We start from the raw sequence: 27,843 nt of genomic DNA, 5'->3' as shown, positions 1-27,843 counted from the left end.
GAGAATGGCATAAACCCGGGAGGCGGAGCTTGCAGTGAGCTGAGATCCGGCCACTGCACTCCAGCCTGGGCGACAGAGCAAGACTCCGTCTCAAAAAAAAAAAAAAAAGAAAAAGAAAACATACAAATGGCCAATATGCACATGAAAAGATGTTCAACATCATGAGTCATTAGGAAAATGCAAATCAAAACCACAATGAGATACCATTTCACACTCACAAGGATGGCTATAATAATTTTTTTTTTTTTCTTTTTTTTTTTAGATAGAGTCTTGCTCTGTTGCCCAGGCTGGAGTGCAATGGCGTGATCTCGGCTCATTGCAAGTTCTGCCTCCTGAGTTCAAGTGATTCTCCTGCCTCAGCCTCCTGAGTAGCTGGGATTACAGATGCCTGCCACCACACCTGGCTAATTTTTTGTATTTTTAGTAGAGATGGGGGTTTCACCACGTTGGCCAGGCTGATCTCGAACCCCAGACCTCAGGTGATCCACCTACCTCGGTCTCCCAAAGTGCTAGGATTACAGGCATGAGCCACTGCACCCAGCTGGCTATAATAAATTTTAAATAAATAAATAAATAAACAAACAAATAATTTTTAAATAAGGAAAATAAGTGTTGGAGAGCACGTGGAGAAATTAGAACCCATATACTATCCTTCTGCAAAGACAAAATACTGCAACCCCTTTGGAAAACAGTTTTGCAGTTCCTCAAAAAGTTACATGTAGAATTACCATATACCCCGGGAATTCTATTTCTAGGTATATACCCAAGAGAATTCAAAACACATACTCCCCAGTGCACATGAACGGTCATGGCAGCATTATTCAGAATAAGCAAAAAGTAGAAGAAACCCAAATGTCCATCAACAGAAGAATGGATAAACAAAATGTGGTATAGCCCTGCAATGGACTGTTATTCAGCTATAAAAAGGATGAAGCACCAATGCATGCTATAATTTATATGAACCTCAACATCCTTATGCTAAGTGAAAGAAGGCAGACACAAAAGGACATATATTGTCGGATTCTACTTATATGAAATGTCTAGAATAGGCAAATTCATAGGGATAGGAAGTAAATTAGAAGCTACTATAGCTGGGAGAAGTTTCTTTTTGAGATGATGGAAATGTTCTAAAATAAGATAGTAGTGAGAGTTGCAAAATTTTGTGAATATAGTAAAAAGACTGAGTTGCACACTTCAAAACAGTGAATTTTATGGTTAACTGTATCTTAATAAAACTGTTATTAAAAAAAGAGAGAAAGGTCCCTGCCCTGGGCCTACATACAAAAAATACACAGAGAATATATGTAATGAGAGTAAAGAGTACGCATGGAACCCTTCGCCTCTTGGGATCTGGCAATGAGTGCTCGCACAATGTAACCAAAACCTTAGACATCCACTGCTGTGACCAGCACTGTTCTGGCCCAGGGAACATTTCTCTACATGTATTGCCCTCTGTCCTTGGAATAGAAGGTGACCACAATTGCATACAGTCAAAGTTTTGTGTATTGTGACACTGCCAATGGAGGAGATGGACACTTCTTAGAGCCTAGGAGAAACTACAGTGGCAGAGCCACTTCAGCAGGAGAAAAGATCAGTTAACCAATGTGTCAAATTCTTCCTCTCAGTTTAATGCAAAAGATTCTTGCACAACAAACTATCATTCCCAATATTACCAAACATCTACTTTCATTATATTCCAACCAGTGCTTCTGAAAGCTCTCACAGATTAGAATAATATTTGCAAGAGTTTTGCAGGGCTGAGAAAAACTTTGCAATATCAAGTGTTATGGGTTGAACCATGTCCTCCCCAAATATGTATCTTGAAGTCCTAATTTCCAAGCACCTCCGAATGTGACCTTATTTGGAAATAGGTCTTTACAGAGGTCATCAAGTTAAAATGAGGTCATCACGGTGGATCCCAATACAATATGACTGGTGTCCTGATAAAAAGGGGAAATTGAGGGCTGCACATGTAGGAAGACTACCATAGTGAACACCAAGGCAGAGGCTGGGGAGATGCATCTATAAGCCAATGAATACGGAAAAATTCTGACACACTTCTAGAAAAGAGAAATCTTTCCTCATAGCCATAAGAAGGAACCAACCCCATGAACACATTGATCTCATACTTCTAGCCTCCAGAACTATGAGATACTAAATTTCTATTGTTTTTGCCATGCAGCTTGTGATACTTTCCAGCAGCCCAAGAAAATTAACACATTAAACAATTCAGATTATTCTTAAATTTGTATAAACCTAGGATAATGTATGAAGTATGATATTGATTTATATGATTAAATTATAATATTATGTAATATATTCTACAATAATGATTGTCATATATGATCCCATTTCCGTGTTTGAACATGACATGTATGATTCTTAGTTCATTTCCAAATGTAAGTATCACTTTAGGAGTTTTATTGATAACTATAGTTGCCACTGGCTCTGGGGAGTGAAGTTTCTCCAAATCAAAATTAGTTTTACAATGTAAGAGTTACAGCTGGGCATGGTGGCTGGCACCTGTAGTCCCAGCTACTTGGGAGGCTAAGTTGGGAGGACTGCTTGAATGCAGAGGCAGGGGTTGCAGTGAGCCAAGGTCATGCCACTGCCCTCCAGCCTAGATGACAGAGAGAGACCCTGTCAAAAAAAAAAAAAAAAAGGAAGAATGACAAGGACTTATGAAATTTGTTCAGGCCAGGTGCAGTACTTCATGCCTGTAATCCCAGCACTTTGGGAGACCAAGGGAGGTGGGTTGCTTGAGGCCAGGAGTTCAAGACCAGCCCGGCCAACATGGAGAAACCCCATCTTTGTAAAACATACAAAAATGTGCCAGGCACGGAAGTGCATGCTTGTGGTCCCAGTTACTCAGAAGGCTGAGGTGAGAGGATGGCTTGAGCCCAGTAGGCAGACGTTGTGGTGGCCCAAGATCATACGCCACTGCGCTCCAGCCTGGGTGATACAGCCAGACCTTGTCAAAAAAAAAAAAAAAAAAAAGGAAAAGAAAAAGAAAAAGAAAAAGAAAAATAAATTTGTCTAATTTAGCAGTTATCAATAGAATATACACTGTAAAAATCTTGCATAAAACTACTTAGGTAGTCATTTACCTGAAAGGAAGGCAAACAAATTTTTATGGAACTAACATATAACAATCTATGAATTATATATAATATCTTTGGCCCATGAACAAAACATCCAGACATGTATAATAATGATTAAAATAGCCATTTTTGGTAGTTCCTGGCTCTTAATCATTTAAAACACCCCATAACTTTCTATGTATTTTAAAAATGTATTGTTAAAAAGGTATATTTGACACTGTGGGAGGATAGGACATATTTTATTCAACAATTTTGCTAGCTTGATTTGTAACTTTTAAATATTTAGGTATATGGTATGTGAACTTCCACTTGTACTCATGCCCCAGGTCCTATAATTGTTAGGGGTAGGCCAGGACCCAGCAATGACAGAAGAAATGAAGCCTAAATCTATGAATGGAAACCAAACTAAAATATCAAACTTCTTCCTACTATAAACTAAAATATCATTCTGAAAGCTTCATGTGGAAGCCTGATGCAGTCCCTCAGAGCAAGTGACAAGCACCTTCCCTTTCCCAGTGATGCATCCTGCTCTTTATCTCTTCTCTTAATTGCCACCACTTCCCCTGTCTCTAGGAGTTCTTCACTTCCTGAGACTAACTCCCAAAAAGAATGCTGGTTCCCATCCCTAGCCTCGGAGTAGCCCTCAATAGGCAGCCAACCCTCTCTCCAAAGGGACAGGCAGAAGATAACAAAATGATAGCCATAGGGAATATCACAACATTGAGGTCCCTCTGAAGGTTGTTTGTCAAATTGTACACTACTATTTCCAAAAGAGGAGTGAAATACCATTGTAAATTGCTCTGTTTATTTGAAAGTGGCACAGAGTTACTGCAAAAGAAATAAAAGGAGCATCTATGACCCAATTCTAACATTCAGAACGTAAAGACTGTGAAATGCATTAGGCATATGAAACCTGGTGAGAGCTGAGGTCCACTGAGGCAACAGAACTACACAACTCCTGCCTGGGAAGGGCTTGTAGGGACCCTTGAAAAAAAAAAAAAAGGTACCAAAATGCCAACTAGGAATGCCAAAAACAGAATGGAAATGTAACTGCAAAAGGTCCCATGGAATTTCTAATTTGAATTGCATTTTATTGTAACTCCCTGCAAGCAAACATGGTAACTGTACATTTCACACTATTACTGACTAATGTAATAGATAATCTGACAGCCAATATAAAACATGGATGCCTGACATCAAAGGATACTTTTAGCTGTGGTTGAGCATCTTTAAGGAACTTCAATACCCTCTCCATAGATATCGGTTCACAACAGCGGTATAAAATCTTTGTATAAAATTAAAAACCACGAGAGACCTAGACTGGGTTCATCAGAAAGACAGCAGTGAAGAATGAAAACTTCAAGAAGAACATAGAAGGGTATAATCATAATTTTGATAATAAAAAGAACTCTAATGTAAATACAACAGGCTGAAAGTCAACAACACAGTACTTAATAGTAAAGGCAGATTAGTGAACCACATTAATCAGCCTGGGATATAGATTATCAGCCACATTTGAAACACAGATTAACAGGAACAAATAAGGTACCAGGGTGGGAGACATTTTTACAAGTAACAAAAGTTTTAATCTTTGTTTAACTAAGACTTCAAAAGGATTCCACATATAACCAATGGTGAGACCATTAAAAACAAACAAACAAACAGATTAGCATCAAGAAATGCAAGGCAGAGTGACCAAATTTCTGACCTGTTTTAAGATCAATCAGCATTTTCTACCTGGGCAAGTAGAATGCAATTAGCACTTGAGTGATTTTAAAGACTCTTTTACAGTTGCCTTTAACTAGCTGATGAAATAGCAGAACCATGTGGCTGAAGGCCAATGTTTATTTTTACCCATTACCTATTTCATTAATGGGATTGTGGGCCACTGGCCCTCCAGGCACACATGAATGTATTAAAATACTCCACACTGTAATTAAGTGGCACAGAGGGGATTGGAGCAAATTAAGTGGCTGTTATATTTCCACGGGTGTAGTCTAGATCAGACATTTGGATGCTCTTGTGGCAGAGCCACAAAAATTGTATTTCAAAAGTCTTCAAAAGTCTACAGGGTATTGAGGATATTTTTTTGTAGAGTAAGAGTTTTAATAAGTGAGTCCTTCCCCCAAAATAAAAATATAGATAAAGAAAAGTGCCCCAAGTAGATACTCTTAAAGTGAAAGATGAGAATCCTTTAACTAGAACAAGGACAAATGCATCAACAATAGCATCGGTGAAAGAAATTGGACCTTTAGACTCCATTAACAAGGGACTCAAAATGAATCAAACTTCCATGCAACTCTCAATCCAAGCTTGGGACTTTCCTTCCCAGTGTAAGTTAGAACTTCTGTATTTTTTATCTTATCTTATCTTGTCTTATCACATCTCATCTTATCTTATCTCGTCTCATCTTATCTATGTAGAGGCAGAGTCTCGCTCTGTCGCCCAGGCTGGAGTGCAGTGGGGCGATCTCCGCTCACTGCAAGCTCCTCCTCCCGGGTTCACTCCATTCTCCTGCTTCAGCCTCCCGAGTAGCTGGGACTACAGGCGCCCGCCACCACGCCCGGCTAATGTTTTGTATTTTTAGTAGAGACAGGGTTTCACCGTGTTAGCCAGGATGGTCTTGGTCTCCTGACCTCGTGATCTGCCCGCTTTGGCCTCCCAAAGTGCTGGGATTACAGGTGTGAGCCACCGCACCCGGCCAGAACTTCTGCTTTTGAGTTTTTTAAAGGGAATAAAAAATAAAGTGATTACCTAATTGCTGCCCCGATCAACAATGAATGCATCAAAAATGCTTGCAGAAACAAAGACCGCGAGAGTAAAGGTTCCTATGCCAGCACAATATCATTTTTTTGTTTGATTTTACCAAATCAATCCATTGTTGCCACTAAATGTTAGATTCCTTCTAAAATAGTAAATGGAAGATTTTTGCTTTGATCATTCAAAATCAACATTACTACACTTGAGAATTCTGCCAATGGTGGTCTCCTGTGAATCTTTAGAGCAGAGAACAAGCAAAGTGGAATGAGGGCAGGGCAAAATGGAATGACATCTGGAAACACAGTGTTTTGGCTCAAGAAGAGGACAACATTGCCTTTGCCCTAGAAAACCATGGAGAAATACTTGGAAAGGACAAGAAAGGAGATAAAAGTACTTACGAGTATCCTGGACTTGCAGTGGGAGGGGGGCCTGAAGAAATGAAAGAAAAACAAAAGAAACAGTCAGTCTGGGTTATTGGAGGGTGAGTATGGATACAGTCAATCATTACAAATTAAAGTTCTCAACCACCCAGAGGTAGTATTTATTTTTCTGAAATTTATTGTTTTGCTCTATTCCCCCAACCATCTCTACGAAAAAAAAAAAAAAAAAAACCAAACCAAACCAAACAAAAAAACATACCAGTGAGAACATGTCTATGTCTCACAATTCAGGGCCTGAAAATGCTGAGACAAGTGCTCAAAAGTGAGTGAATCAAGTAAGCATCCTCAAACTATGCAGGAAGTTTCCAATGGGCTGAGTGGTTGCATGAAGGTGTTGATTGCAACAATGAGTAGGGCTTCCTTCTAGTTCTTGATGGCAGGAAAAGGACTATGTACGCTGCAAACATTTCCAACTTCTTGGACAAGGAGTATCCTTGTTGAAAAGAGCTCAATGGCACGATGGTTTCAAGTAGGGGCTGTGAGGTCAGAAAGATCCGGACCTCCGTCCTGCTCTGCTTTTTATTAGCTGGGTAACATGGTAATTGGGTAACATGGTAACTAACTGCTGGGCATTGGTTTACTTATGTGTAAAATGGGTACAACCGTACCAGGTTCAGGGTTGTGGCCACAGAGTACATTCTCACTAAGTGTGCATTCCTTCCTTCCTGTCCCTGTGGACTCTAGCCATCCTATCACATTGGGCTGAGGGCCAAAGTCCATCCCCAGTAGGGGTCTGCTTACCAAACTTGACAAACAAGACTCCAGTGGAAGAAACCACCTCCTTGCCGTTTGTTGCCACGCACTGGAAGTAGCCTGTGTCTGTGGTGTCGAGGTTTCTAATCCGCAGCCGAGAGCCATAGATGGTGGATCGAAAGGAGAGCCTCCGGGGCTCCTGGACCACAGGAGCATCATTTTTGAACCAGCGGATGGTGGGAGGTGGATTCCCAGAGACTTTGCAGTGCAGTTCTGCTGTCTGGCCCAGGGATGTGGTGATGTTATTCATTGGTTCATCAAGGGTCAGGTAAGAATCTGTGAACACAGAGGGGAGGCAGGTGAGAATGGCAGATGGCTTGAGAATGCTTCCAAGCAGCCAAATCCTCTCCAGTACCCTCAGGATCACAGAGAGGCTGAGCAGAAGAGGCAGGTGAGACAGACAAGGAAAGAAACAATCACACTGACTAAGACCACAGGACTGCTAAATAACCACCCATAGAGCCTGCTGCTTGGAAGAAAATTTGTCACTAATCAGAGTATAAAACTCAAAGTCTCCAAATGATTACATGGATGAGCTTTTGTGCTTCAGATCATAAAAATCATATACATTCCTTGTTCCAAATTCCAACACAGCAAAAGAGAGAGAAAATAAAGTTCATCTCAAATCTCCCCACCCAAAAATAACACCATTTTAAACATCCTGGCAAACATCCTTCCAGTTTGCTCACTTTTGATAAGAAAGAAAGCATCAAACATTGGAAAAGTAGGAGCAACACATTCATATCCACATGGCACACGATCAGAAAGGATGCCTGAAACTTTCATGTTACTGACAACATAAGGTTATGAAGGCCGGGTCAGAGGCAGACAGAGCAATAAAGCAATAGACATTTCCATAATATTACTCATATCAACCATAACATGTTACAATATGTAATTCTTTCAATCACATATATATAGATTAATTCATATATAATACTGTGCAATATACAGATCTTAGTTATACAGTTCCATGAGTACAGGCAAATGCATACACCCATGTAACAAATATCCCTATCAAGATAGAACATTTACACCCCAGAAAGTACCCCCACAATCTTTTGTAGTTGGTCCCTGCTCCCAGCCACTCCCTCCCACCCCACCTCAAAGCAACTAAGGTTCTAATTTCTATTACCATAGGTTAATTTTGCCTGTTTCAGAACTTCATATAAATGGAATCATGCTACACGTACATTTTACATTTGGCTCCTCTTAAGATTCATTGCATTATAAATTTTAATAACAAAATCAGTTTTATTTAAGCTTATTCTTCAATAAAGTATTTAAACATCAATATTAATATTAGTTGTAGAAATCAGTTGCAGAGAAAATAATGTATTTTATTTTTTTTTTTTTTTTTTTTGAGACGGAGTCTTGCTCCGTCGCCCACGCTGGAGTGCAGTGGCCGGATCTCAGCTCACTGCAAGCTCCGCCTCCTGGGTTCACGCCATTCTCCCGCCTCAGCCTCCCGAGTAGCTGGGACTACAGGCGCCCGCCACCTCGCCCGGCTAGTTTTTTGTATTTTTTAGTAGAGACGGGGTTTGGACGTGTTAGCCAGGATGGTCTCGATCTCCTGACCTCGTGATCCACCTGTCTCGGCCTCCCAAAGTGCTGGGACTACAGTATTTCTTTTTAATTAAGTTTGATTTCTTTTAAAAACTTGCTCTGTTATTCATTTGTAGGGAGCTTTTTTTGGTTTCATTTTTCCTAGGCACCACTTCTTGGGTAGATCTCCTACCATACCTTCTCATTGTCCTATGTCCTTCCCTAGGTCCAAATCTGCGGTGACTTGTTCAGCAGCTGTCTTCACTGCAGGGCTATGAGCCCCATAAGGGCAGGGAAGGGAATGTTCTGGTCATCACTGCATCCTCAATGTATACCACTGTCTAGCAGCGATATCCACCAGAACTTTCTGTGATGACGGAAATGTTCTATAATCTGCACTGATTGATAGCCACTAGTCACACAGGGCTTACTGAATGCACGAAATACGGCTGGAGCAACTGAAAACTGAATTTTTTTTTTTTTTTGAGACGGAGTCTCGCTCTGTTGCCCAGGCTGGAGTGCAGTGGCTGGATCTCAGCTCACTGCAAGCTCCGCCTCCCGGGTTTACGCCATTCTCCTGCCTCAGCCTCCCGAGTAGCTGGGACTACAGGCGCCCGCCACCTCGCCCAGCTAGTTTTTTTGTACTATTTAGTAGAGATGGGGTTTGGACGTGTTAGCCAGGATGGTCTCGATCTCCTGACCTCGTGATCCGCCCGTCTTGGCCTCCCAAAGTGCTGGGATTACAGGCTTGAGCCACTGCGCCCGGCCTGAAAACTGAATTTTTAAATTTAAATAACCACATGTGGCTAGTGGCTACTGTACTGGACAGCACAGGTAGAACACAGCAAATTTGTTAAATTTAATGGAAGTTTATTGAAAAGTAACATTTTTCTGAGCTATTTAACTGGGTAATTTAATTGCCCAAATGTCTGTAAAATGAGTTCATAAATGCTAAAACTAATTGATTCATTATTTGCTCTAATTTTTCCCCCCAAATTCAGAAGAAACATTGTTAACGTCTGGGCTGCCTCACAGGGGTGTGTCTCACATATGAATGGCATTTATCACGTGTGCAGTAGGAAAGAGATTAAGCATGATGCCTGCATTACCATAATGACACTTTCCATCTCACTTAAGCCAATGAATAATTATCCTTCACAACAGATTCATGAGCCCATAAATGATCTTGCTAATGCTTTCCTTCCTAACATTTATATTTTGATCTCTATCTCTGGGCATGTTTCTCTAATCTATACACATCTATACTGAATCCACAAATGTGTTTGCTCATGGATATAAGCACATATGTTCCTAAGATGTTTGAGGTATGCCCAGAAAGGAGGGAGACTAATTAGCAGATGGCTCTATGGAGCCATTATCATGCCTTTATAGCCCCATATCATTCATTGAGAATAGATAACTATGTACCCTCTGTGGAGAGAAGCTTAGAGATAGCAATCACATAACAATGCCACTATAAGCGTAGCGATTAATACTCCATTGGACAGGTTCTGGAATTTGATTGGCTGGGTTTGAATTCAGGTCAGCCCCTTGCCTATCTGTGTGACTTTGGGCAAGTTACTTAACCTCGTTGTACTAAAAACCAAAACAATAAACAGGGCTCCATCTGAGGGAACTGTTAGAATAGGATTAAAATGAAAGTGGGTGACATCTGGGAAGCACTTCAACCAGTGTTTGGTAAAAAGTAAGCACTCAAAAACGTTAATTAATGTTATTACTATTGTTTTTATAACAATAACTTCTGTATACTGCTTTTCACATTACAAAATGTTTTCACAGCCTCTGTCTCCTGTTATCCTGTAACAATCTAGAGAAGTAAGAAAGGCACATTAATTACTATGATTTCCAGTGCAGATGAGGAAGTCATGTCTCAGAGATTAGCAGACTTGCCCCATGATTACACAGGAAACTGCCCAAAGCTTCCATCACTAATGGCCTTTAATCCTCAGGCTCAGCCAAGCACCTAAAGAGAGTCCATTTGAGGCAGCTGGCCAGTTCTGGACCAATAATGGACTATTTTGAAATCCTACTATATGCTAGGGCTTTACTTTAATATTCACCTGTATGCTAACCTTGCAAGGGAGAAGTCATTATCACTGTTTTACAATGAGGAAAGCTAGGATCAGAGAGGTTTAGTGACTTGCCGGAGGCCTTGTAGCAGAACTGGGGTCCAATTTACATCTGTGTGGCTGCCAAGCCCAACTCTTTTCACTCCACCGGACTGCTTTGGTACCATGAGACCCATTGAGGGCTGGGATTTGGTGCCACGAGACCCTTTGAGTGTTGGAATATCTCCCTAAACCTAGGTGGGCCGTGGACATGCATATACCCACAGGGCTGTGCTCTTCCCCTAACTGCAGCCAAGCCTGTCTGGTTAATGGGCCTAAGCTTTAGCCATGGGTGCTAGCTGATGTTCTTTCTGGTTTCCCTCCAGAGGCCAGGCACCTCACCTGATCTGCTCTATAAAATATCTATCTAAAAACAAACATGAGGGTTGCAGGGCACCTTGAAATCAGTGTAGTAGATGACCCAAGCAGTGTGTTTCCAGAGAGAACAAAAGAAATGTAAATAGATCTTTGTGTTTACTGAACAAAGGAGTCTTACCACAAACAGGGAATTTGGTTTTAACTTTTCACTGACAAAGAAGAAGGTTCAAATTTGTCGGCCATCTGTAGCTGCTTACTTAGTAAGCAGAACTAACAGATAGTCTGGTCCTCAGTTTGGCAAAGACCAGAAGCATCAGAACAGTCTTTTGCCTAAAGAACACAAAAGCATTCTGCGACTGAAATAAAATCAAACAAAAATGCGTTTCTGTTACTGACTGCTATTTTTCCTGTTGTGAACAAGCCTCTGGCCATGATCCATTTTCTTCCCAGAACCAGTTGGGTCCTTCTGTGGTAGCCTCATGGACCATGTTAGGGGACCCATTCTCTCTCTACACCCAAAGCTTGAGGTGACCACTGCTGGTTCTGGACTAGTCATTCCCTTTAGAGAACACCTGGGCATCCCAGCAAAGGTGTCCGGTCCAGAGGGAATACACACTGGACTCATGTAGCAGTTCTGCCACTCACTAGCGATGTGTGTCAGGCCATCACTTCGCCTCTCTGGGCTTTGGAATCACAATCTAGGCCTTTGGGATTGGGTCTGCTTCTTCTGAGACAGTTTGTGTTTCTATATGGGCAGCTGCAGAACAACTGGATGATAGGCAGCAGATGTCCAGTGAGCTTGAATACCAGACAAAGCAATCTGGCTTCTATGTATAAACCTGGCTGTTTGTACCTTTTTCAGTGATTTGATTCAGTAGCTCTGATGATATGTGCTTGAGCTATGGAAGATTTCTCATCCTTTTTTCCCTTCGTCCCTAGACTGCAAATGTCGATATGGCAGATGGTAAGTGGGAGGTAGGGTATAGTCTGGCTTAAGGGAAAAGTTCAAGTCCCACTGAATCCACCTCTAGCTCTGTGTCCCTGAGCAAATGATATCTCCCAGTGCTAATACTGGTAATAATGATGATGATGACACTGACAACAATAATGATATCATAATGATGGTGATAATACCTAACATCTAAATGGTATTTATCATCGTGACAGGTATTGTTATGAACATTTTACACATGGAAAACACAGAGGGTAAGGCACAGAGAGGCTAAGAAAGTTGTCCAAGATCACATAGACAGTAAGTAGAAGTGAGATTTCAAACAAATTATTTTGGCCCCAGAGTCCACACTATAGGATAGAAGTTCTCAAATTTTTTGGTCCCAGGACTCCTAGATAATCTTTAAAATATTGATGCCACTGAGGCGAGAATGTTTTAAAATATTTGTTTATTAACTTATTTAAAAATAAAAACAATCCCATTGCTTAATATATTTTAATAAAAATATTTTGTAAAAAATATTTTCCACATGCATATACCAAAAACAGCGAGAAAAGTGGCACCTTTTTTTAATTATTGAATGTCTATTATTTGCCTTAAAATCAGACAGCTGAAGCCTCCTGTTTCAGCATTCAATCTGTTGAGGTATGTTGTTGTAGTTGAAGAAAATCTGGCTTCACACAGTTGGAAAAGGGAAGGGTTTTTAACAGTCTTTCAGATAATTTAGGATATTCTTCTTTGATACTACACCAAAATTCGATAGGTGGTAGTTTCTTGAAGGTTGGTTGCAAAGTGAAATCTGAAATCACATCAATAAACTTTTCATAATCTATTACATTATAATGGATTGATCTATCTTGTACTTTAAATGGTTATTCTACCTACATATGACTTTGTAACATCATGCGTTGCCCATTTAGAAAACATTGGTTTACTGAGTTATGCTCATTTTCAAAATGCGGACACCCTCACTTATCTAATATAGAAAACTCCAATGCATTAATATCACCACCAGTGTCATCAGTTATGATTGGGAAGAAGCTGTCAAGCTCGTGATGGTGGCTAACAGTTTTGCAAAATTCTAAGTTTTTCTGAAAAGTTCAAATTATATTATTGGCAACTAATACTATTGTTTCCTTCAAGTGGCAGGTTCATTTTGCTCATTTTAAAGAATATCCAAGAATAACCATAATTTTTCTGTTGGTCATTCTTTAAAGTAAAAGTGGCTATCAGAACTCAAATGCTTTTCTTTGAGACAGTCATAGTATTCGGCAGGAGTACTTTACGTATACTGCCCATCTGCCATATGAAATATTAAAAATATGTGTATTCAAGGGTCAAGATTTAATAAAATTAATAATTTTTACTGCTTCATGGAAGACATTCTTAAGTGCAATCAGTTTTTTTTTTTTTTTCAATTGCAAGTATATGGCAGTGGAATGTACAGTGACCACTAGTTTGGTACAGTTGGTGCCACTGTCTGAATTTGTTTGAGCAGTTTCACCCACCATTGCTTTTGCACAATTAGGATGGGTAAACCGCAGTTCAGAGGACTTAAAGGCCTATCTCAGAGTTCCCAGCTAATAAAAGGCAAAGCCAGGATTTGGACACCAAGCCCAGTGCTGTTTCCATCACACTCCATAGCTGCCCTTTCCCAGCCCTCAGGGTCCTAGAGTGGTGTAAGGCTTTTAGAACAAAATGGGTTAGCTCAGGCCCAGAGCAGTATGAGTCAGAGAGCAGAGTGGCTTGGATGGCATGTTTTCTATTTCCGAACAAGCAGTTTGGGGCTTTGGGGCAATCCCAAGCGATTGTGTCAGATCTGGGCAAAAGTTTAGGACTCTGAATTAAAAAGGATTTGTTATTTTTACAATGTAGGAAAATGAAACGCCAGTATCCTTTTAGTGCCACCATTTTCTCCCATTAACAATAGAAAGTGATGATCGTAGTTAACATTTTTCTGAGCATTTACAAAATGCCAGGCACTATTCTGAGCATCTTACGCACTTTAACTTAAACTTGACAACAATCCTATGAGGTAGACTCTAAAATTAACCTCATTTTAGAGATAAGGAAACTGAGACACAGAGAAGTTAAGGAATTTCCCAAAGTCACACAGCCAGAAAGTGGCAGAGCCAGGACCCAAACCCAGGCCTTTGAACAGCAGAGACCATATTATGATCTGATGCAATCAGATTCCCAATCAATCCAACCTGTAGTCTTTCATTGTCCTTTGCACCACTCATAACCTGGACTAAAAAATATTCTTGCCTTTTTATGAGTCCATCAAGCACGTGACAATACCCACTGGTACTGAAAACAACTAAATCACCACAAGTTGCTTATGACGTAACCGGAAGTCATCATTGAGAATGAGCTTTCTAAATACAGCGCAGGCATGGTCTGTACTGAGGCTTAATGAACCAGAAAAAGCGAACTGCAAGAAAAAAGTTAGTTTATGAGCTCTCCGGGAATTGAGACTCTATTTCCTCCTTTTTTCATTTTTTGTATTCCCCTCAGCACTTCATGTGTTATTGTGAACTTCATAGGCATTTAATAAACGTTGGTTGATGAAGTAAATGGAAGGCTCAAGTGAATTTTAGGCAAATTAGCTTTGGAGACACCCCATTTATTATTTACCCACTTGACAAGATGTCACATCCACAAATCCACAAATCCTTCCCAACATTTATTACTTAATTTTCAAAGTGCCCCCATCTCTCCTCAGGGAGGGAGGTGGGGCCAAGAATTATATTCCCATTTTGACAGGTGAGAGAAACTGAGATATAAAGAGTTGAGCAGTCCTTTGCCATGGCAACCCAGCCAGTCAGCCGAGGAGCCAGTCACAATTAGGCTTAGGGCCTGGGTCTCGGCATCAAAAGAGGCACATGCCAAAATTCTAGCCTCCCACATGACTGATGCTTTTCAGAAGACGGAGGAGGTTCCCAACATGAAATAAAATGCTTAGCTAAACATAAAGGAAGGCTGCCAAACACAGTTAGGTCATCGCATTTGACTTGGAGAGAACATTCTGTTCACGCTATCAACCTGCATTCACTTTCAGCACACTTCACCATAAATACTTCTGACTCACTATCTCGGGAAATATTTTTTATCTTAATAAACTCAATGCGAAGCATAATCTAAATCAGCTTGCACATTCTTGAGTCGAAGCCACAAGCTGAGTTTAATAAAATCAGCTGAAAGTAGCAGGGGACTTCTGAATAACCACAGTTCGTTATCTGGCACAGGGCTGCTGGGAAGTCCCAAACACACAGGGCTGAAGGTAAAAGCAGAAGGTGGGTAACCTGAAGGTATGAAGGGACTCAAGGCCATCGGATGAACACACCTGCTGGATCTCAGTTCTTACTGGACATCATTGGAGACGCTGCTTATAATAATAGACTGTGTCACACCAACCAAGAGCATGGGCTCTGGAGCTAGACTGTTTGGCTTCATATCTGAGGACCACCTCTTACTTGCTGCGACTTAACCTCTATAAGCCTTAGTTTCCTCAAATGTGAAATGGGCTCATAATGATACCTACCCATTAGGGACGCTGTGGGGGTTAAAGGATATAATCCATCTCTGGAATATCAAAAGCATTCCAGAAAAAAATACTGATATCTGGGTCCCACCCCTAGAGATTCTAATTTAATTGTTCGAGGATGGAATCCAGACATGAGCATTTTTAAAAGCCCTTCTCCAAATGATTCTCCTGTGCAGTGAGTAAGAGAACACTTGGCTACAGTAACTATCACTACCATTTCCTGACCCCTGATTCTTGCCTGGCTTCCTGCTAAACCCTGTAATTAATTTATTCCTCAAAAATCCTCAGGAGTATTCTCCACTACAATCCCTTGTTTAGAAGAAGAAACCAATGCTGAGACATTAAGGGTGTTGCCTAGAGTCACATTACTGATAAAGAGTGAAACTGCATCTCCAACCCAACTCTTTGTCTTGCACTCTCCAGTATCCAAACCTCTGCCCCAGGTTAAGTACTGAGGTGGCACAATGAAGATAAACATTTTCTGGCAGAATGAACCTGCTGGAAACCAGGGGATATGATGATTAAAAGTGAAAAGAAAAGAAGTGCTGTGCTGGGCTGGGTGCTGGCCAAACACATTTTCTTGAAAACACAAGCTGAGCTTGGGCTATTGACTACGGAGTAGTAAGAGTGGGGTTAAAGAGTATCCACTGGACCAAAGACAACAAATGGCCAATAATGTGCCTCCTTTTGGGGCAGAGAACACACATACATTAGGAATGGCTTTGCAAACATGCACTTAGAGCAAAACCCCCTATAAATCAGGGTTAATGGGGAAAGACAGCCACCTTTATAGATCTTTCCTTAGGAAGCCCAGTGAGCACATGGAGCAACTCAAAGGAGTTTAAGAAAACTTCGATTTTGCTACTTAGAGGCTTATTTTAATGAATAGGTCTTTTTTACAAATAGGCCAATTGTATGTAAATGCACTCTTAAGACCTCAGGGAAACTACTTTTTCCTTTTAAGAAAAGATCTATACCAAATGAGAGTGGCTGGTCTCCAGCATTTAGATTGCTTTATGTCTCAGGTATAATTAATAAAGGTGGGAGGAGAAGGGAACAACATGTGCTGGGTACTGATTCTATCAGGTATTTTACATGTATTATTGCATTTTGTCCTCACCAGAACCCTGTGTGTGTGTGTGTGTGTGTGTGTGTGTGTATACATATATATATAGGATTTTCCAGCTCCCTTTTAAGGAAGATACCAAGGTTTATATAGGTCTTAGCATAGCTAGACTCTACACAGGTAGGACTGGATCTCAGTTCCATTGACACTATTCTCCTGTCCCTACTCCCAATCTGCATTTTATAACATACTGTCATTAATAACTTTTCTCACAATTAATTGACCTGAGATCATCCAGAAAAAACCTCCTTCCCACACCAAAGGTGCGATGATTTTTACCAGTCTTTATTTTTACCCCAGGAGCAGGTTATTTAATGGGATCCTTCGTAACCACCAATTAGGTTACTCTAAGAGACCTTTTCCTGATTATAAGCTTTTGTGGATATATGGTCTGAATGTTTGTGGCCTCCTAAAATGTATATGTTGAATGCTCAGGGTGATGAGGTGGGGCCCTGGGAAGTGATTAGGTCATGAGGGTGGTACCTTCACGAATGGGATTAGTCCCCTTATAAAATAGACCCCAGGGACATCCCCTGCCTCTTCTACCATGTGAGGACACAACAAGAAGACGGCTGTCTGAGAACCAGGAATTGAGCGCTCACCAGGGAGAACTTGACCATGCTGGTGTCCTGATCTTGAACTTCCAGCCTCCAGAACTGTAAGAAATAAGCTTCTGTTGTGTTATAAGCCACCCAGTCTATGGAAGTTTATTATAGCAGCTGAACAGACATAGAAAGTGAATTTTTGTGGTTTAAATATCTATTTTACCTCAAATTTTCAAGTATTTTTATTATGAGAGGGTATCATTTTGTTACTTTATATCTACCACATGTGTTTTTTTCACTTAAATTTTTAAGTGGGAATACTTAGAATTCATGAGCAGAACCACACTTAACCATCAAGCCAATGACTTGATTTTTATATAATATGACCAAAGTCTTTTAACTGAAATTTTGAATACAAAGTTTCTGGCTTGAGAATTGGTCCTTGAGTTTTGGTGAAATATTCCCAATCATGTTTCTAACTTTCTCAGCCTCATCCATCCCAATTTTAAAATGGTAAATTTTTAAAAACGAAACCCCCATCTTTAGCTGAAGGCTAGGATGATAAGCAAATCTACAGGCCTAACAGCTCTTTAGGTTAAGGGTACATCTACATTCCAAGAAGTCACTTGCAGCTTTTCCCATCCCTGTAAAACCAAACCTAATAATAATAACAAAACCACCAGCTATTACTTTGCTTTACTGTAACTTAGTAAGGGCCTAACTTAAAAACAACAACAAAAAAGCAAAGTTTCTGGCTCCGGGGCTTAAGCTTTACAGGTCACATTGCAACCTAAGGACTGCATTCTCCTTTGTGGTTGAATTATAAACCTTTGAAAAATGCTGACAGACCTTAACTATAGCAGGACAGGATGAGTGGGTCCACATAATAAACTTTTAAATGACTGGAGATAGAATCTAGAAAGCCAAGCCTGAAATACATCTCTGGTTTGGGCTTCGGGCCAACACAAACAGAACACATCATAAGTCATCTCTGTGATTTCAGTACCATGCGCAGGAGATGCCTCAGCATCACCATGACACATGATCCTCGCTATGGAAGCTTTTGGCTGCTTCTACATCATGCAAATGCAACAGTTGTGCTTTCAGCCCTGGTAGAGAGCCCCGTGCTAGGAAGAACTAGGCCACATTCAGGTCCTTCAAAGACAAAGTCCATGTGTATTTTCACTACCCTGGTCTGACTCTTAGGCAGTGGCTTGCCCAGTCATAATAAATTCTCAAGCATTTGATGGCTCTAAGTGGAACCTAGGTGGCTTTCAAAATAAAAGTGTGTCGTTCTGGCCCATGAATTTCTATTCCTTTGGGGATCACACAGTCATACAATCTCAGTGTTCTAAAGTCACGTCTTGATTAAACACAACCAGAATCCCTTTGTGTGTCAGTCAGCATTCCAACTCAGTTCCACCAAGGTTGACATTCCAGTTTCATGTTTTCCCAGAATGTAAACTTCAGGGAGCACAAAAGGGCACACAAGCCATTCTTTCCCCCTTTCTCCATTCATTGTGCAAGATCTGTATTTCAAAATTTGAAAGAATCTGCTGACTTGACCACAAGTCAAGATCTCTTGTTAGTAGGGCAGTGCGATGGTGAAGGCCCTGTCACTTGAATATTCTCTCTCATGAATGGTGCGGTTTTGCCTTCAAATTTTGAACCAGAATCCTCAACAATTAGAAATCATCTGCTCTACTGCTTTTCAAGAAAACAGAAAAGCACTGATAAATTTGGAGATGAAGACTGAAGGATGTACTATTTTTTTCATAGCAAGAGACAAAAATCAATTCAACACACAAGGATGTGAACTTTGAGGATGGGACCACGCCTTTTTCATTTGCCATGGCTCCTTAAAACTGATCACAGGCTTGCTAAAGATAGATGTGTAAAATGCTAGATGAAGAGATGAACAGATCTATTTTTATTTTATTATCTATTATGAATAGATAAACAAATACGTAAGAGTCTGTACTCAAAGATCGCTTATCCTAGCTACAGAGTCATGCAGGTAAAGAGATAATCATGATAAAGTGTGATCTCGGTATGTTCAGGGTGGCAAAGAACCCTAGAAGGGGGAAACTTAACCCATTTTCCAGGCCAGAGGTGTCAGAGAAGGGTTTCCAAAGGAGGTAACACCTTGCAATTGGTGGAAGTTTTTTAAAAAGAGGCGATGTGGCCTCTGTCGTTCAGGAGCCCCTTAAGATCTGGAAGGAAAGTGGAGCTATTCTAGGGATCTAATTTGAAAGTACAAGTCAGAGTGAGAGCAAAAGCCAAGTGTGTGGTCAAGATGTTGAGTGTTGAAGGCGTTCACAAGAGAGAGTGGAGAGAGGGAGGCTGAGATCAAAACAGGCTGGCCAAGGTTACTGAGGTGGTGGCAGAGAGGCCAGATGGTTCCCTGACTTTTATCAGGCAGAGTGGGCAAGACCCAGTGTGGAGTGGAGAGGGAGAGAAACCCCAGACTTCCTGTCCTCTCGCTGGAATGTGCAGGCCTTTAGGGGAGGCGAGGAGTAGACAGGAGAGGGGAAACAGAAGATAAACAAGCAAATACTTATCAAACACTTGTGCGAACATGGAGGGGGGACCTGTCCCATCTCTCCTTGGCCTCACAAAATAGTGATAGAAAAGAAATTTATGAAAATAATCAGAACAAGGAAAGATATAAGAAAGAGGCTGTTTTATGCTTAGGAGTGGGGTGAACCTGTCCGGCTGTAGAAATCAGGGAAGGTGTGAAAGAGTGGGGCATGCTTGCATTGGGCCTTGACGGAGAGCAAGGGTGCAGAGGGGAGAGGAAGGGCAGAAGCAGAGCAGTTGTTGGGGAGAATGTGGCACACAAACCAGATGCCATCCTTGGTGACATGTACCATGCGTGTCTGCTGAGGACTCCACAGTGCACTTCTCACAGCTTCCTCACTTTACTGTGTTTCTGACATTAGGTCAGAAATTACTAGCATTTTAGGTAGAGAAGTTCCTTCTCCAGCAGGATTGCTTGCACATGGTAGGGTGTTTAACATCCTAAACCCCTATTCAATAAATGTCAACTGCACACCCTCATGATGGTGACAACTAAAAACAGAACCACTCATATATGACTACATTGAGGAGCCCTGAGGCATCTTTTCATCATGGTCTTATTAACCATAGAGCATAGCCAGTTCCCAGCACACAAGAATTGCATGATAAAATGAGTCCCTGATCCACCTTCCCTGCCCATACTAACTCCTAGGCCACTAAAGTCCATAATTAACAAATTCTGTGAGTAACTGCAGCTAGGGCTAGCAAACTAGTTGCAATGGATGTAGCTGTTAGTGAAGCCAGAAACTATCAATTGTCTGAAAATCATGGCTTCCAGCTGAAATGAAAGCTCCTTGAAAAGTGTTCATTTTTTCATATTTCTCATGCAGGAAGACGTATAAAGCAGAGCTGTAGAAACATATCTGCAAATTGTTTGATGCTCCTTCCATGAGAAGGTGGAGTCTGTGTGCCCTTTCTTTGCACCTGGCAGGACCTCTGTGATCACGTCTTTCTTGCATGTGGCAGGACCTCTGAGAACAGAATGTTGCAGAAGTGACACTGTGAGAGACTTCAGAGTCAGGTTTTAAAAAAACTTGAGGCAATCCCTCTGGGAGCCTTCAGTCACCAGTTACCCTGAGGCCACCACATGGAGAGTACTTGGAGAGAACAAAGAGATGCTCTTGGACATCTCTTGTGCAGACAACACTTGTGTGTGGAATAGCCCCAGCTGTTCCAGACTCCAGCTGTTTGTGTCCTCTCAGCCGAGACACCAGACATGTGAATGATGAAGTCTTTAAGATGACCCTAGACCCAGCCACCATCTGACTGCAACCACATGAGGGACCCTGTGCAAGAATCATCTAGCTGATTCCAGTCAACTCTCAGAACCAGGAGAGAGAATAATAATACATGATTGTTGCTGGAAGTGACTATGTTTATTGTGGTTTGTTACCTAGCAGGAGCTAACTGATACACAGCTCTCACTTGAGATTCTAAGGAGTGAAATAAATTCTCTAGAAGAGCAGACACTTATTGGAGAAGTACCTTGTGATAGATTCTGTGCTAGGAAGTAAAAGCAATGACTTACACACAGTCCCTGGTTTCAAGGATCTCCCAGGGGAGATTCAATATGAACATGGATTATCACAAACATTAGGAAAGAGTAGACACAAGAGGCACAAAGAATATATGATGGGAGTATATTCTGGGAGATTCTTGGATGAACTCGCTTTGATCGTGGGCTAGCAAAGTTAGCAAAGTGCCCTCCAGATGGGGAACCCCATGGAATGAAGTAAAAATAAACATAAAGAACTTTGGTTCTTCCACACTGTGAGTTTGTTAAGGACAGAAAACATGTATCCCAGTACCAGTCATGTAGCAGAATCTTGCTCAGTTTATATTTACAGAATGGATCAGTGGGTGGATGGATGGATGGTACTAGGGAGCCAGCCTAGAAAGAACACTGGCTGGCCTGAGGACCAGAAGGCTAGGGATCAAGTCCTAGCTGTGTGACCCAGGATAAATCACTTATTTTACTTGTCTATACTCTTCAATTTCCATGTCTGTCTAATGTGAGGATAAGGCTAGGAGATCTCTGAGGTTTGTTCCAAACTCAAACTTTCTAGGGTACCAAAGGGCGAGTATGAACATTCATCTATGTGTTTACTTGGCCATCTCTATAATCAAACACACACACACCAGAGAGGTGTCAATCTGTCTTTGTTAAGACTCGTTGATTACCTGCAACAGGAACTAACTGAAACCTGTGTAAGAGGGTGAGGAAAAGCAGATGAGGTGGATGGGGAATTTAACATAGGATGCAAAGGTTTCTTGTGAAACTCTGGCAAGATGTCTGGCCAGGTTTTGGGAGGAATGGGAACCAAGAACTGGAAAGCTGCTAGGAACCAGATCGGGAATCTCCCTTCACTCCCAGACTCTAATTCTCTTTATGAATCTGCTTAAATCTCTCTTTGAAAACCAGCTTTATTGGCTTTTCTATGCACAGAGTAGAAGATCAACACTATATGGCCCCCCAGATTGATCTCCTGGCACTAACAGCAACTGACAAACATTAGCAGGCTACCTCTGAGTTCCAATTGCAAATTCCTGGGAAAGAGACTCTGGCGTAACCTGGGCCAGGTGTCCTCTCCCTGGTCCAACCAACTCTTACCAGAAGGACAAGGTTATAAATTCAAACATGGCTGCTGAAGGACCCTCATGATGGGTCGTGAAAGCAGTTATCAGACAACAGAGGGTTATTATGAGGTAGGCAGCCTCCCTGAAAGGTATGTCATATAAAATCCAAGAAAAAGAAATAAACAATTTTTTAAATTTATTTATTTATTTCTATTTATTTTTTTATTTTTATCATTATTATACTTTAAGTTCTAGGGTACATGTGCACAACGTTCATGTTTGTTACATATGTATACATGTGCCATGTTGGTGTGCTGCACCCATTAACTCATCATTTACATTAGGTATATCTCCCAATGCTATCCCTCCCCTCTCCCCCCTCCCCACAATAGGCCCTGGTGTGTGATGTTCCCCTTCCTGTGTCCAAGTGATCTCATTGTTCAATTCCCACCTGTGAGTGAGAACATGCGGTGTTTGGTTTTCTGTTCTTGTGATAGTTTGCTCAGAATGATGGTTGCTAGTTGCATCCATATCTCTACAAAGGACACGAACTCATCCTTTTTTATGGCTGCATAGTATTCCATGGTGTATATGTGCCACATTTTCTTAATCTAGTCTGTCACTGATGGACACTTGGGTTGATTCCAAGTCTTTGCTGTTGTGAATATTGCTGCAATAAACATACATGTGCATGTGTCTTTATAGCAGTATGATTTATAATCCTTTGGGTATATACCCAGTAATGAGATGGCTGGGTCAAATGGTATTTCTAGTTCTAGATCCTTGAGGAATCACCACACTGTCTTCCACAACAGTTGAACTAGTTTACAGTCCCACCAACAGTGTAAAAGTGTTCCTATTTCTCCACATTCTCTCCAGCACTTGTTGTTTCCTGACCTTTTAATGATTGCCACTCTAACTGGTGTGAGATGGTATCTCATTGTGGTTTTGATTTGCATTTCTCTGATGGCCAGTGATGATGAGCATTTTTTCATGTGTCTGTTGGCTGTATGAATGTCTTCTTTTGAGAAGGGTCTGTTCATATCCTTTGCCCACTTTTTGATGGGGTTGTTTTTTCTTGTAAATTTGTTTGAGTTCTTTGTAGGTTCTGGATATTAGCCCTTTGTCAGATAAGTAGATTGCAAAAATTTTCTCCCATTCTGTAGGTTGCCTGTTCACTCTGATGGTAGTTTTTTTTGCTGTGCAGAAGCTCTTTAGTTTAATTAGATCCCATTTGTCAATTTTGGCTTTTGTTGCCACTGCTTTTGGTGTTTTAGACATGAAGTCCTTGCCCATGCCTATGTCCTGAATGGTATTGCCTAGGTTTTCTTCTAGGGTTTTTATGTTTTTAGGTCTAACATTTAAGTCTCTAATCCATCTTGAATTAATTTTTGTATAAGGAGTAAGGAAAGGATCCAGTTTCAGCTTTCTACTTATGGCTAGCCAATTTTCCCAGCACCGTTTATTAAATAGGGAATCCTTTCCCCATTTCTTGTTTTTGTCAGGTTTGTCAAAGATCAGATGGCTGTAGATATGTGGTATTATTTCTGAGGGCTCTGTTCTGTTCCATTGGTCTATATCTCTGTTTTGGTACCAGCACCATGCTGTTTTGGTTACTGTAGCCTTGTAGTATAGTTTGAAGTCAGGTAGCGTGATGCCTCCAGCTTTGTTCTTTTGGCTTAGGATTGTCTTGGCAATGCAGGGTCTTTTTTGGTTCCATATGAACTTTAAAGCAGTTTTTCCAATTCTGTGAAGAAACTCATTGGTAGCTTGATGGGGATGGCATTGAATCTATAAATTACCTTGGGCAGTATGGCCATTTTCACATATTGATTCTTCCTATCCATGAGCATGGTATGTTCTTCCATTTGTTTGTGTCCTCTTTTATTTCACTGAGCAGTGGTTTGTAGTTCTCCTTGAAGAGGTCCTTTACATCCCTGGCAAGTTACATTCCTAGGTATTTTATTCTCTTTGAAGCTATTGTGAATGGGAGTTCATTCATGATTTGGCTCTCTGTTTGTCTGTTACTGGTGTGTAAGAATGCTTGCGATTTTTGCACATTGATTTTGTATCCTGAGACTTTGCTGAAGTTGCTTATCAGCTTAAGGAGATTTTGGGCTGAAAAGATGGGGTTTTCTAAATATACAATCATGTCATCTGCAAACAGGGACAATTTGACTTCTTTTCCTAACTGAATACCCTTTATTTCTTTCTCTTGCCTAATTGCCCTAGCCAGAACTTCCAACACTATGTTGAATAGGAGTGGTGAGAGAGGGCATCCCTGTCTTGTGTCAGTTTTCAAAGGGAATGCTTCCAGTTTTTGCCCATTCAGTATGATATTGGCTGTGGGTTTGTCATAAATAGCTCTTATTATTTTAAGATACATTCCAGCAATACCAAATTTATTGAGAGTTTTTAGCATAAAGGGTTGTTGAATTTTGTCAAAAGCCTTTTCTGCATCTATTGAGATAATCATGTGGTTTTTGTCTTTGGTTCTGTTTATATGCTGAATTACATTTATTGATTTGCATATGTTGAACCAGCCTTGCATCCCAGGGATGAAGCCCACTTGATCACGGTGGATAAGCTTTTTGATGTGCTGCTGGATTCGGTTTGCCAGTATTTTACTGACGATTTTTACATCAGTGTTTATCAGGGATATTGGTCTAAAATTCTCTTTTTTTTGTTGTATCTCTGCCAGGCTTTGGTATCAGTATGATGTTGGCTTCGTAAAATGAGTTAGGGAGGATTCCCTCTTTTTCTATTGATTGGAATGGTTTCAGAAAGAATGGTACCAGCTCCTCCTTGTACCTCTGGTAGAATTCGGCTGTGAATCCATCTGGTCCTGGACTTTTAAAAATTATTGCCTCAATTTCAGAGCCTGCTATTAGTCTATTCAGGGATTCAACTTCTTCCTGGTTTAGTCTTGGGAGAGTGTAAGTGTCCAGGAAATTATCCATTTCTTCTGAGTTTCCTAGTTTATTTGCATAGAGGTGTTTATAGAATTCTCTGATGGTAGTTTGTATTTCTGTGGGGTCGGTGGTGATATCCCCTTTATCATTTTTTATTGCATCGATTTGATTCTTCTCTCTTTTCTTCTTTATTAGTCTTGCTAGCGGTCTACCAATTTTGTTGATCTTTTCAAAAAACCAGCTCCTGGATTCATTGATTTTTTGGAGGGTTTTTTGTGTCTCTATCTCCTTCAGTTCTGCTCTGATCTTAGTTATTTCTTGCCTTCTGCTAGCTTTTGAATGTGTTTGCTCTTGCTTCTCTAGTTCTTTTAATTGTGATGTTAGAGTGTCAATTTTAGATCTTTCCTGCTTTTTCTTGTGGGCATTTAGTGCTATAAATTTCCCTCTACACACTGCTTTAAATGTGTCCCAGAGATTCTGGTATGTTGTATCTTTGTTCTCATTGGTTTCAAAGAGCATCTTTATTTCTGCCTTCATTTCGTTATGTACCCAGTAGTCATTCAGGAGCAGGTTGTTCAGTTTCCATGTAGGTGAGTGGTTTTGATTGAGTTTCTTAGTCCTGAGTTCTAGTTTGATTGCACTGTGGTCTGAGAGACAGTTTGTTATAATTTCTGTTCTTTTACATTTGCTGAGCAGTGCTTACTTCCAACTATGTGGTCAATTTCGGAATAAGTGCGATGTGGTGCTGAGAAGAATGTATATTCTGTTGATTTAGGGTGGAGAGTTCTGTAGATGTCTATTAGGTCTGCTTGGTGCAGAGTTGAGTTCAATTCTTGGATATCCTTTTTAACTTTCTGTCTCATTGATCTGTCTAATGTTGACAGTGGGGTGTTGAAGTCTCCCATTATTATTGTATGGGAGTCTAAGTCTCTTTGTAAGTCTCTAAGGACTTGCTTTATGCATCTGGGTGCTCCTGTATTGGGTGCATATATATTTAGGATAGTTAGCTCTTCCTGATGAATTGATCCCTTTACCATTATGTAATGGCCTTCTTTGTCTCTTTTGATCTTTGATGGTTTAAAGTCTGTTTTATCAGAGACTAGGATTGCAACCCCTGCTTTTTTTGTTTTCCATTTGCTTGACAGATCTTCCTCCATCCCTTTATTTTAAGCCTGTGTGTGTCACTGCATGTGAGATGGGTCTCCTGAATACAGCAAAGTGATGCGTCTTGACTCTTTATCCAATTTGCTAGTCTGTGTCTTTTAATTGGACCATTTAGTCCATTTACATATAAGGTTAATATTGTTATGTGTGAACTTGATCCTGTCATTATGATATTAGCTGGTTATTTTGCTCATTAGTTGATGCAGTTTCTTCCTAGCATTGATGGACTTTACATTTTGACATGTTTTTGCAATGGCTGGTACCAGTTGTTCCTTTCCATGGTTAGTGCTTCCTTCAGGAGCTCTTGTAGGGCAGGGTTGGTGGTGACAAAATCTCTAAGCATTTGCTTGTCTGTAAAGGATTTTATTTCTCCTTTACTTATGAAAATTAGTTTGGCTGGACATGAAATTCTGGGTTTAAAATTCTTTTCTTTAAGAATGTTGAATATTGCCCCTCACTCTCTTCTGGCTTGTAGAGTTTCTGCTGAGAGATCTTCTGTTAGCCTGATGGGCTTCCCTTTGTGGGAAACCCGACCTTTCTCTCTGGCTGCCCTTAAGATTTTTTCCTTCATTTCAACTTTGGTGAATCTGGCAATTATGTGTCTTGGAGTTGCTCTTCTCGAGGAGTATCTTTGTGGTGTTCTCTGTATTTCCTGAATTTGAATGTTGGCCTGCCTTACTAGGTTGGGGAAGTTCTCCTGGATGATATCCTGCAGAGTGTTTTCAAACTTGGTTCCATTTTCCCTGTCACTTTCAGGCACACCAATCAGACGTAGATTTTGTCTTTTCATGTAATCCCATATTTATTGGAGGCTTTGTTCATTTCTTTTTACTCTTTTTTCCCTAACTTCTCTTCTCACTTCATTTCATTCATTTGATCTTCAATCATTGATACTCTTTCTTCCAGTTGATCGAGTCGGTTACTGAAGCTTGTGCATTTGTCACATAGTTCTCGTGTCATGGTTTTCATCTCTATCAGTTCTTTTATGGTTTTCTCTGCATTGATTATTCTAGTTATCCATTTATCCATTCTTTCTTCAAGGTTTTTAGTTTCTTTGCACTGGGTACATAGTTCCTCCTTTAGCTCTGAGAAGTTTGATAGACTGAAGCCTTCTTCTCTCAACTCGTCAAAGTCATTCTCCGTCCAGCTTTGTTCCGTTGCTGGCGATGAGGTGCGTTCCTTTGGAGGGGGAGATGCACTCTAATTTTTTGAATTTCCAGCTTTTCTGCACTGCTTTTTCCCCATCTTTGTGGTTTTATCTGCCTTTGGTCTTTGATGATGGTGATGTACTAATGGGGTTTTGGTGTGGGTGTCCCGTTTGTTAGTTTTCCTTCTAACAGTCAGGACCCTCAGCTGCAGGTCTGTTGGAGTTTGCTTGAGGTCCACTCCAGACC

At 40.7% G+C, this 27,843-nt stretch overlaps 1 protein-coding gene across 1 annotated transcript in view; it reads right to left on the bottom strand.

The window, feature by feature from the left end:
- The window catches only part of ROR1 (receptor tyrosine kinase like orphan receptor 1), a 411,106-nt gene that overhangs the window by 123,259 nt on the left and 260,004 nt on the right, over positions 1-27,843 (bottom strand). Inside the window, exons 3-4 of the mRNA XM_025362735.1 lie at positions 7,043-7,330; positions 6,260-6,290 (exon numbers count right to left, since the gene is read on the bottom strand). Coding sequence (XP_025218520.1) covers positions 6,260-6,290; positions 7,043-7,330 — 319 coding nt within the window. The remainder of the gene's footprint in view (positions 1-6,259; positions 6,291-7,042; positions 7,331-27,843) is intronic.

Source organism: Theropithecus gelada, chromosome 1 (genome assembly GCF_003255815.1).
Source record: "Theropithecus gelada isolate Dixy chromosome 1, Tgel_1.0, whole genome shotgun sequence".
NCBI classification, from domain to species: domain Eukaryota; kingdom Metazoa; phylum Chordata; class Mammalia; order Primates; family Cercopithecidae; genus Theropithecus; species Theropithecus gelada.
The sequence above is the reverse complement of the archived record's forward strand: the minus strand, read 5'-3'. Positions and strand labels throughout refer to the sequence as shown.